Raw genomic sequence first — 12834 nt, forward strand, 5'->3', positions numbered from 1 at the left:
TATAATTACAATTCACGCATATATGATAATTTTATTCCATTTTATTTCAAAAACTATTATAATGATATAGTACTATATAACGTTGCTAAATATGTATATCTTTGGAAATATTACTGAGATTTAGAAGTCTGGCTATTGTAAAATATATTTTTCCAGCATTGAAATGCAGAATCAAATATCGTTTTTCGCTGAAGAATTTGCACGTATGCTTTTCGCGTTATATGATTTTAATATTCGATGTATTAAATTAAAAGATATGTGCATTAGTCTGCAAGGTGAAAAAATAAATTTCTATACTTTTAGAGTTATATATCTTTTAAGGTCTCATTAATTGTATTTGTACTTATTACTCGTCGTCGAAAAAATATATGGCATAATTATCTCGATAGTGATACAAGAAAGGAGACAATTAGAACAAAAATTTACTGCTTTAAATTATTATGTTTTTTGTTATTATGTTATTATATTGCAAAACTTAATTTCTATACTGTTTGCTGAATTGACAAATGAATGGGTTGTTTATATATCATGCCAAAAATATATTGGTTAATTAGCTTTCTGCGTGATTACGTAGAATGTCAATGACCTGATGTTAACCAAAAGAAAAAGCAAATGTTACATGACATTTAGGTATAAAAGAAAGTTTTATCCGCTGCGATAAAAAGTTCGTGTTTACGGTGGCATTTGTAAATATATGATATCCCAATGATAGATTCACATGCACGTACGGGATATGTTGTTAAATTGATAACCGTTAACAGACCTCGATAAGCTGCTTTGGAAAGTTTTATCCCGAAAAAGCGCGCACTATCTTCATATAGCAATATTATTGTGTACTGTAAATTTCTCTCGATTCACTCATACAATCGAGATCTGAACTTTTACAGTACGCTGACGTTCGATCGTCTCTTTTGATAATTAGCAGCTAATCCCGATCATGCTCGATTGTGATATATAATTTCCTGTTTATATCAAATCTCATAAGTCGTAAGTATATAATATCGCGCAAGTCGCGCTCTAAAAGGTCAGTGTGCACGGAAAGAGATCAAAATATAACGATCTAGATTGTACTTTTTTTTTTTATCATACCACACGCGCTCTGTGTTCAAGCTTCACGAGCGTAATCAGCAAACGCGCGAATTCTTTATTGTAAACCCGTAATGATTCCGCTCGTGAAACAGAAGGAAACGCAAAATGCATAGGAAGATACGAGGGTGCAATATGTAAGAATTCATTTCAACCCATTTGTCGCTTCTAGCTATAGATTATATCACGTGTCCAAACGCACACACATACACATGTATACATACATCGATATCCAATGTATAACATTACACGACATTCATACCGAATACCGCAATCTTTTTCCACTACCGTGATTTTATACGACAGAAAGAATGTGAATGCATCGTGTGAATGCATCGTGTGACTGTGCGCGAGTGTGTGTGTACAGAGAGAGACGCGGGCGTAGGGTAGATCTTTTTCCAGAATGAGATGAGGAAAAAACGGGGTGAAGAACCTCGCCGGACCTTCGGCGCTAATGTACTGCGTGTCTTGAATTTATCGAGGGACGTCACGTTTGTACTAAAGCACAAATGAATAAACGATTGTATCAATGAACGAGTTGCTTTTTTTGCGTGAAATCCCGTTATTCAGACAGTTTACTTATTGACGTCACATTTTCGCTGATGAAGTGTCGACTTTGAAATTAATTATCCTGGGTCTGGATGAAGTAAATGGAGAAATGACGTAGAAATATTCTGTATAAGTTATATAATATTCGTTTTAGCGAGAAGTATTTACGACGGTTGCTGAATCGCAGATTTCGAATCGACGTCAAGAGATTCGGTAAAAAATTTATCATGCATGAATATGTATAATTATGTATAAACATACCTAAACATGTATAAATATTCATAAACATACATAATTTTATATGGAATATGTCCATACATCCTTTTTTCTCTTATAAAATTACTTTTTAATGTAATAGAAATAATAATAGCAATGAGAAAACATTAAAAATAATTAAAAGGGTAATTTTCGCACTATTTGTTTTAGAAAAAAATCAAGTTTGAAGAAATGTAAAAAATTACTTATGTATTTATAATTATATATAAAATTATGTATAATTGTGTATGAACAATTTTTTTTCATTTTTTCAAACTCATTTTCTTCTAAAACGAACAATGCGAAAATTATCCCTTTAATTATTTTTGATGTTTTCACATTACTATTACTATTTCCATTACATTAAAAAGTAATTTTACAAAAGAAAAAGGGGCGTATGAATATATGGACATATTTCATATATAATTATACATGTTTATAAATATTTATACGTGTTTGTGTATATTTAGACATATTTATACATATTCATGCTTGAAAAACTTTTTACCGGGGAGTAGCATCGAAATCACGTGCATATAAGTATAGCCAATGTAGAATACAGGTCATTTTTATTTCAAATATCTCTTTTATCAGCGTTGTTATTGAATTATTAATCTTGAATAAATTTAAGTCATTTTAAATAATTGTGAACGAAAAAAATTTGTTATATTACTCATTTTTTTATTAACGTTTTTTACACGTTGTCTGCGCACTTTACAAAAAGATCTCGCAAAAACAAAAAATTAGGGACCGATAAAAAGAATTCGTTTTCACGTATTGTAGCTTATAACGTGATTAACAAAAGATGTAATAGAAGGCTTAATAATAGATAGTTTTTGAATATGATGTATCGTATCAAGTGTTCTATTTTATATCTTTGATACTCTAGACAACTGCATGTCTAAAAGATACGTTATAAAATCGTCATAAAGACGTCTTTTGGGATATATACGTCTAAAAGATATCTAAGAGACATCACAAAGAAGTCTTCTAGACAACGCGTGTGGTCTGAAACGCCATTGAAAAACTATCTATTACGTATTAAGCCTTGTTGCGTCTATTACATCTTTTGTTCATCACATTATATTATAAACTAATACAATGTAAATACGTGAAAATGAACTTATTTCAGTGGGACCTAATTTTCCATACAGTTAGTACGGAATCCTTTCCAAGACTTTCTGGCTTACTATATCTCTCTTTCTTTGGAACGTTGCCAAGATGATATTTGATCTGCATGTGGTCCGCATGTGGTCCAAGTTGGTCCAAGCGATTTGCACGTTCAGTGTAGCACGGATTGCGAATATTGCAACACGAGCGAGAGTTATTCTACGTGCTGATAAGATAAAGGCCCACATAACGAGAGTATGGAGAAACCTATAGTGCGGGCGAGAGTAGTGAAGGTCCTGGGCAGGACGGGCTCTCAAGGACAATGCACGCAGGTCAAAGTAGAATTCCTGAATGAGCAGAACAGACAGCTAATTAGAAATGTCAAAGGTCCCGTGCGCGAAGGTGACATTCTGACGTTGCTGGAATCCGAACGAGAGGCCAGGAGACTCCGTTAAACTAACGAAAATAATCGTCACGTGACTGGAGAACACTTGAAGAGTTGCGTCGAAATTAAATATTAATATTCTGGCGGCAAGTACGATGACGAAGTCAAGGAAGAACTGTTCTTGTAATTTACCATGTCTTTTATTTCTAAAGTCCGAAGAAAATGTAATAAATAAAAAGGAAACACACATGTTGTATGTATAAGAAGGAAGCATACATATTTTATGTCTGCGAAAAATGGAGTTTTCTTACTGTTATATATAAACGACTGTTTTATCTTCCCACTTTTAGTGTGTGAATAAATTATAGTTTGTGATGTACATATTTCATTATATTTCCTTTATGTGCAAATATATCAAAAATTGCTCGTACATTTTGTCGTAGAATTTCGTAGAAGGAGTTAAAAATAATAGCTCGATGTATCGTAGTTCTCAAACATTCACGATTAAATTTAGCCAGACCTAGTATGTCTCGTTCGACAATCGCAAGATGGTGTTAGGATGCTCAGAAATCTTTATAAGTCTTATTATATAAACAAATGGATATTTACAAGGTTCTCTAAAGCATTTATTTTGAAGTGATAAATATTATCTACTAATAATATTTATTTTAAAAAATAATTTAAAAGAAGATACGTATATTTTTATAACTTGTGCAATTTCTTTATAAACATTGTTATCAATTCTTCAAGAGCAGTTAACTGCCACACCGATAGCTGATAAAAGCTTTCAACTGCATGAAGATGTCACGTGCGTGCATCAATGATCGCAATTGCTTTAACACTTTAAGGGCCACTGTCACCAAGCTCAGTTAACTTAACTGGCCAGTTAGTCCATCGGAATTGACCAATCGCATTTGTCAATTCCGATGGACTAACTGGCCAGTTAAGTTAACTGAGCTTGGTGAAAATCGGATGCAGTGTGAATCCAGCATAATGTCATAAGGTCAACGCGATGTTACGAATGCTCTAAAGCGTTTTTTAACTAGTCAATTCGTAAAATTCTTTCTTCTAATTGGTCATTTAATCAAACGTTTCAAAGCATTTATAGTGAGACTTTGACTTAGTCATAATCGCTCTTTGCGAATGATCTAAATTGCGTTCTAATTTTATTTTAAAGAATCATCAGAGATGTATATGCCTCGTCTGATTCCAATTGTGTATGACACACAAATCTGTAAGCAGGGCTGGGCATGTATTTGAAATACTTTTATTTAAAACACACTATTTACAATACAAGCGTATTTTGTATTTTAGCGGATCACATAAAAGTATTATGTATTTTTGTATTTAGGTTGAAAGATTTTTGTAATTGAAATAATAAAGTTGATTGTCAATGTTAGTGTTTGAAATACAAAATACAAAATACTTTTAATCTTTTGTTATTAATATCGAAATACAAAATACAAAACATTTTTATATGTTCCCATGAAATACAAAATATTTTCATGTACTCTGAACAAACACAAAATACAAAATATATTTGTGTGTCTTACCAATACTGTTTTTTAAATAAAAGTATTTCAAATAATGATAGCCCTGTCTGTAAGTATATTTAGCACACAAGAGCCCATCGCACATGCGTCATGCTGCCGAGCTTCGGTTGGTCAGCTGACTCGCTGTCAAAGTACGTCACACGCCCGAGCCACACACGCATACAAAAACGTACGATTAAAGGCCACAGAGCGTGAATGGCGAACGGACGCGTTCGCGCCTTTCGCGACTTGGTGGGGCCGAGAGAAGCGGCGAGTGTCAAAGTTTGTCGACGCCAAAACGGCTTTTATCGACGACCAATCCGCTGCGCGAGGTCCATGAACGGGGACGTCGAGGTCCGAGCCGGTTAGAAGACGACGTAACCGGCGTACGATCGATCGGCAAACTTAGTGTAATGTCGCGTTGCGAATTAACACACGCGTGAGAGCGTTGTCGCGTCGCTCATCTCTGTCCTTTGGGTCCAATCCATCGTTTTCTCGCCCCGAGCTCTCCTTACAGAGCTAATTGCACCGGTTTTTTCACGAAATCGAAACTTGCAAAGAGAGCGGAGTTGCGCGCGGCACATTCAGGTAACTATAAATTAATTATCCTCGTTACTTCAATGATATCTGAGATATTTGTGCGTTTCACTAATAATGACAGTTTCATTAATAGTTTCATTAATCATTAATCAATCATGTTGGGAGAGAGATTCGGAATATAGCACTAGATAGGATATTTAAAGAGATATTTCAAGAGATCGACAAAATATTTAAATGTAATGATTAGGTCCGATAGTTTTGAATTTTAAAATTCAAATATAAGAATTAAATATAACAAATGTAAGAATTCTTATATTTGTTATTATACTTTTGTGTTGGTATGATTAGTTTGAATCATGACGATCTTGTTGAAAAAGTGAATCATCTTCGAACATGGAAAAAAGCTAAAAGCATCAAACATTATGCATTCTGCAAATTAATCAGCGAGAATTTTATTTAAATTCGAAACCAAGTTATCTATACCTCTTATCGTTAATAAATTATTATTACACTAAAATGATATACAATGATAATTTATTTGGAATAAAATTGAGATGAAATTTACATATTCGCGAAGAAGGAAATATAATCGCAGTGGTTATATCATTCTAATTAAAATATTATGCAAGTATACAAGTATTAATATGCATATTAATGCTTAGTCGGTTTGATATTTCGAAATATCTAGCAATTGATAACTTCAATAAAAAAACCATGTAACTTTCCAGAGAGAATATAGTGTGTGATTTTGGAAATTAAATAAATTATTCTTACAATAGAAACTAAATAAATTATAGTTATAACAGAAATTTAATAAATTGTACTTATTAGAGATATATTACGTTTGATATTTCGAAATATCTAGCAATTGATAACTTTAATAAAAAAAACATGTAACTTCCAGAGAGAATATGGTGTGATTTTGGAAATTAAATAAATTATTCTTACAATAGAAACTAAATAAATTATAGTTATAACAGAAATTTAATAAATTGTACTTATTAGAGATATATTACGTTTGATATTTCGAAATATCTAGCAATTGATAACTTCGATAAAAGAAAAGAGTAACTTTCAAAGAGAATATAGAGATTTTAGAAACTAAATAAATTATAGTTATAACAGAAATTAAATAAATTGTACTTATTAGAGATTTATTACGTTTGATATTTCGAAATATCTAGCAATTGATAACTTCGATAAAAGAAAAGAGTAACTTTCAAAGAGAATATAGAGATTTTAGAAACTAAATAAATTATAGTTATAATAGAAATTAAATGAATTATGCTTATTAGAGATTTAGAAACTAAATAAAAGTCAGTTACTTAAGAGCAATGTATTCTAACGGGTGTGTGAAAGTTGCATGAGATACATCGCTAGCGTGTTTCGGCCATTATATCGTGTCAGCTGTAACGGTACTATGTTAGCGTTTATCGTTATCTGTCAGCGGTGTGCGTTGCACGTGTACCATCAGGCCGAGGAGAAAATAGCCTACTTGGAATATTTTCCGTAATTTACGATAAAACTGCGTGCGTTGCTTTGTATCATTCGTTCTTTGAGACGTTCGACATATTTCCTTAATAATTCTGCATTTTCAACATGCTCACGTGAGAAATAGAAAGATTCTAATGGAAACACGAAGGTATTTATAACTTCATTGAATTTATAAATTCACGTTCGCCTTATTTTACTCGTGGCATAGAACTGCGTAATTTTGAGAAGATAAAAACGTAGTTAACATATACCAGTAATGTAGCCAATTAAAATAATTATCTCTTTCTCTGAACGAAGATAAGGGCTAATGTTAATTCATAATTAATGAATAATGTAAACATGCTGAATGGAAAGCAGCAAATATCCTTCGTTTCAAAGTCAGTTTAAATTTCGCGATAAATTCGAAAACCCTAAATATTAAGAAATAAGTATGCCCTTGAACAAAATAAGTACCGGTTATTTAGTTGTCTAGGTAGCAAGCGCGACGAAGAGATGGCGAAAAAGGATATTATGAAACGCGTTTGATTACCTCTACGCTGATGTATGTATAATGTTGATGAATAATGGATCGCACTCTGTGTTTTCCCATACATATATAATACCGTACCCATGAACTCCACAGTAATCATCCGTAAATGAAAACTGAATTACACACAATCGCTCACAATTGTGACTGCACAAGATGCGCGCAATATTACAAGAAAATGCTATTTGCAATGTTGAACATGAACTTCGTCTGTCAGTTGCATCAACCTTGATGAAGTAACTCCTATAATTAGAAAACGACGTGCGATCAAAAGAAGCATTGAAGAGCAAAGAAACAAATCAATCAATGGACATTGATTTATGTTGATAAGTTAGATGTACATCTCGTTTGAAACGTAAACTGCGAATTAATAAATCAAAATAAAATAACTAAATAATTATGTCATTTCTTGAGTTGTAAGTTCCACAATATTCTAAATAATCCTTTTAATCTCATAAAAATACAGTAATTTTTATGCACGTGATATTTTATCATGACTTCTAAAATAATAGCAACTACCAGAGTTAGAGAAGTAGATTATTTAATAGCAATTAAAGTAACAATTAAAATTATGTAACGAAAAATGCATAATTTTTTTGTGAAAAATTTGCGTATCTTTTCTCATGTGTATCATTTTTCTGATTATCTCTGGAATCATTCTTGCGAAATCTGTTTTTTCTGTATGACGTTAATATTTTATCGTAAGTATTCTACAATGAATAAGTAATTTTTTATATGATTGCAATTACAACAGACATCCTTGTTTCCACAGAATATCGACATATATGTATAAGCGGCCTTCTGTGTGTTTGCATTAATATCTTCTTTTTTAATTCCAGCTGTGTGTCGTATGTATCGTAAATCAAACGTGCGTGGAACAACGTAACTTCAATCATGGTGGAAGGTGGGAAAAATAGCATGCAGAACGGATTGCTTAGTAATGGAATTAACAGGTGAGTTCTTAAAATTGTATACTTTTCTCTTCTCCTTGAATGAAAAATATTATATTCGGTCAAGGTAGTTTTTCGTATCTATAATGATAATATTTTTTGTAAATTCATACATAATTAATTTCCAATTCAAGCAAAAATTGTGACGAAATGTTATTAGACACGAAGAACTGCTTTGACCGAATAATATCGAATGTAACATTTTTTCACTCATGTGTTTAATCCCATCGATTTTCAATTTTAATATTGTTTTTTTTTTATATTTTGCTGCAACTTTCTAAATTCATATATCCGTAAGTTAAATAAGAAATAAGCATCCCTCAAGCTTCACAATCTGTAACATGATCTAAATTGTCGCGTTACAATAATGGATAATGATGTTGAGTAATAAGGGAAAATTCAATAAACGATAATTTTACAACAAAAATTTTCAAAATTTTGCAACCTGAGAGAACAATGCAATGCACTCGCATAGAACACTACAACTAGGGCAATGCTGTAATATTGTTTATCATTATTATTATGTTTAGTGACGTTATAATTCAGTGTTATCAGAATACCCTCGTTCACATGTTTGATGTTTTCATTTTCTTTTTACTGAACTGTAATTTCGCATTTATGACATTTTACTTTCTAATTACGCAATGCGTAAGATGTTTAAAAGAAATCTGTTATTGAACTTGTTGTTTAAGTACTGTGAAATTTTTAAACCATTATAACTGATTGCGGAATTAAAAAAAGGAAGTTTAGTAATTAAAAAATTTTTGTGATTCCATCAAACTAATAATTTTGACCAAAGAGCTGTGATTTTTCCACGATAATCACTGATAAATCATCCTGCTTGATAATCGTGAAAAGAATCTAGAGATACTTTGGAATTTGAACTTTATTGTTGCCGACCATCTATTTACAATAAGGCCTTTAATCTGAAGCCTTTAGTAGATTGCCAGGAATCATTTCAAATGTTTTCGAATAATTAATTATTAGATAACGAGTTTAAATACGTTTTTTTGCAATATTAGAGTAATTATATTCCATTTCACGTGTTTTACGATCAATTATTGCAATCTAGACCGTGATAAAAGAAATAATATAATGATCAATATCGCAAATGAGTGTCAATTATAAAAAAAAAGATATACTTATTTCAACGATACAAAATGTCTTGAATATCAGCAAAAAAACCAATCGGGACGACTTCTTTAAGTCGATCTTTGCTGTCAAACTTTGCACTTAAACGTGATAGAAACACATTATGAAATTTACTGGTATGTTAATCGCATCCATGAGAAAAATAAGTCAACGATATATTATATTCTAATCTTGAATATTTTAGCGCGTGTATTACCGACTTTAAAGACGCTTAAGTATCGCTAATGTTGCATCAAGAAGACTTTGTACCCACTCGATGCTTGATACTTTGTTCCTTTATACTATCTCAATCGCATTGATCTTCGAACAAACATTAAGAGATATTATCAAGGTTCCAATCATGCTGATTATTGTGTAAGAACTCGGGATTAATTTCGTCGCTTGAGAAAAGTTTACAAACGAACAAAACAGATATTTATACAATAAAATTAAATACGCATATGATACTGTATTGCATATTTCGCTCTCAAGATAATCATCTTCTCGTCATGACGGATTAATCCATATTCATTAATCTATATTGGCTTAATCTAATTAATCTATATCCATTAATCTATATTGGCTTAATTAATACATATCGGGCTTTTTGATGTGAACTAATATTTTGCATAATCACGGATTGAAGTAAATTTATTACCGATATGTATTTTTTCAAATAGATTTTCATTTGTTATATTTTTTTATGATCTGAAACAGCATTCTCGTATACTAAAACCAGTTGACTCTATCAACGTCGAAGAACCTTTTTTTAACTGGTATTCAATTCAAAAAGAAAAAATAGCGAGAATTTTTCTTATTTTTATCGTGCAAATAAGTTGCACGATAGATCAACGTGATCCAGAGATTAGCATGATCACATAGGGAATTTCCTCAACGAGATATAGGTTGACAAATCATTAGACTTTTTGACGTCTACTTTAATTACTTTTTGTGATATTTATTTATACACTGCATAGCATAAGCATTGGTTTACATAATTGCAATGATATCTAGACAGTATACTGAAAAAAGAAGTGTTTAATTTTAAGTTATTAAAATGTTTTATTCTTGACTCCATTTTTTAAACACTTAAAGATGTTTTAGTTTTAAACTTTTTAAATAGACAAAACACTGTTTGGATTTAAAACATTATGCGTTTTAAATCCAAACACGTAGTATTTTATTTATTGAAAAAGTTTAAAACTAAAACATCTTTAAGTATTTGAAAAATAGAGACAAGAATAAAACACATTTCTTTTTATAGTGTGGAAACGCGTTTGACACGAGTAAAGAATTTCGGGTCCATCTTCCGATATTTTGTGTCAAATTGCATTATCGCAATCCTCATTTTTCGTTCGCGTTCGTCTGACCTAATCAAAGTCCATTATAAGATTAACACGCACATCTTTAGGTAGTTTACGAAAACAACTATGAATTAAGATTATCGCTAGTTGTGTTGTAAATGCGTCACGGCGCTTCGTTAATTCTTTTTCTCTCCTATGACAAAAATTTCGTAATTATCTTCTCGCGTCATAAGCGATTTATTTATTTATTCATTTATTTATTTATTCGAAATAAAGTAAAGTCCATCTGCCGTAACGTTATATACGCCACAGGCGGACAGTGCTATTATTAGATTTTAATTAACCCTCTCCATCGCGCATTGTGGCGATATCGAGGAACAAAGAACGCGGTGATTCTACGATTGAATAAATACGCTAGCAAAATTTCTACGCGATGTTTCCTTGCGACTATCACACCGTTATCGCGCCCATTGGTGATTCGTCCGAATACGGACTTTGCGCTTTTCTTTCTCATTGTGCAAGTGACATTCGCCCTGGCATCTTGTGCGTGGATCTCTCTCGGATTCTATCGATAGTCCGCCGTGCGAAAATGTGATCTCTAAACACTATCAGATATAGTATACTTACCCGCACTCGAATAGTACATTTTTTCCACTGGGATGTTTGTTTATTTTATCACCAAGATTTTGCGATCCATACGTTTTTCTCATAAAAATAAGAAATTTTTTCATAATTTTTGAAAATAAATCAGTTGAGAAAAATAACGACAGAAAATGTTGATAATCTCGGACATCCGGAGCAATTTTCACGAGTTAACATAAACTTCTTTCTGTTTGTTGATAAATTACATTTGATAAAATAATTATTTATTTCTTTCGTAAACCTCATAAATTCTTCATCGTTCTCTGAGGCATTGCTACATATAACCATTAATAATTTCCATATTATACGATTTTCATATAACGATCGATATCTTGTTTATACATCATCATTATCGCTCTTATTTTATACAGATCAAGGTTCTTTTTTTAAATCGTATAATTAAGAGATAAATTATAATATAATTGCACCGATTGCATCCTGTAATAATATAATGGAAACGCATACTTTGAGCGAAATATTGTTAATTATTGCGTGCACGCTAAAGTAATATGCCTTTATTAAAAAATATTTTATTTGGAGAAAATCACTTAGAGTGAAACTGTTCTCATAGAAATATGAAAATATTTTTCTAAGTTTCTAAATTATTCTAAATAATTATTTAATCAATAATTATTAAAATAAAATAAAATAATTCTAATAAATAAATTTCTCAGAGTATAATTACGATGGAAAATTAATAGCATTTACATGACAACTGTCCTTTTGCAATGTTTTTGAAACTGTTATGTAACCTTCAGTTCTACACTGTTGCCTTTCAGGAAATGCAGAGAAAATTACACTTTGTCTACGTTTAATTATGTATATTTTAATTTTCTTTGCGGATTTTGCAACTCCTCGTTTTTCTACGTATAATTCTATTCTAACTAAGATTTCCAGTAAGAAGAGATATAGACATACATCGGCAAAAGAATCACGTTCGCGACTGCGTGCTCAGCATTTCCATTATTACGATCGCACACTTTTAAACTTATTGGAAACTGAAGATCGAAATTAAAAACTTGTCTCTGTTTTCTTCTTTCATTGAAATAAAGGATCTCGTCTTCAACATCACGAATCAAAATAAAAAATCAATTGCTTCGTGTGACTTAGATACTTGAAGAGATCAGGAAGAGATTATCTCGTAATTCTCATTGCGTGATGAGTTATTATCATTAGTTACGTAAACACAAGAGAGCAATCAAAGTACACAGAGAGAAAAATGTTTATTATTTGTAACTATAATTATATATTACTATAATTATGATTATTACTGCTATAATAATAATAACAGTAACTATATATATAGTTCCAGCAACAAACGTATATAATT

The 12834-nt window shown here is 31.4% G+C and overlaps 2 protein-coding genes across 3 annotated transcripts in view; both read left to right on the forward strand.

The window, feature by feature from the left end:
* Window positions 1-3161: 3161 nt before the first annotated feature.
* LOC108727412 (40S ribosomal protein S28) lies at window positions 3162-3628 on the forward strand. The gene has a single exon (XM_018455530.1). The coding sequence runs from the start codon at window positions 3258-3260 to the stop codon at window positions 3453-3455; it is 198 nt and encodes a 65-aa protein (XP_018311032.1). The 5' UTR covers window positions 3162-3257; the 3' UTR covers window positions 3456-3628.
* A 1408-nt stretch (window positions 3629-5036) lies between these two features.
* The window catches only part of LOC108727425 (ATP-binding cassette sub-family G member 4), a 40068-nt gene continuing 32270 nt past the window's right edge, over window positions 5037-12834 (forward strand). The window contains exons 1-2 of one of the 2 annotated variants that reach the window (XM_018455548.1): window positions 5037-5505; window positions 8317-8430. In XM_018455548.1, coding sequence (XP_018311050.1) covers window positions 8372-8430 — 59 coding nt within the window. In that variant the 5' untranslated portion in view covers window positions 5037-5505; window positions 8317-8371. Of the gene's footprint in view, window positions 5506-8316; window positions 8431-12834 lie in introns of those variants that run through there. The other variant, XM_018455547.1, reaches the window with a different exon arrangement.

Source organism: Mycetomoellerius zeteki, unplaced genomic scaffold, assembly GCF_001594055.1.
Source record: "Mycetomoellerius zeteki isolate Tzet28-1 unplaced genomic scaffold, Tzet1.0 scaffold49, whole genome shotgun sequence".
NCBI classification, from domain to species: domain Eukaryota; kingdom Metazoa; phylum Arthropoda; class Insecta; order Hymenoptera; family Formicidae; genus Mycetomoellerius; species Mycetomoellerius zeteki.

Coding starts and splice junctions, on each gene's coding strand:
- LOC108727412 (XM_018455530.1), top strand. CDS start 3,258: ATGGAGAAACCTATAGTGCGGGCGAGAGTAGTGAAGGTCCTGGGCAGG.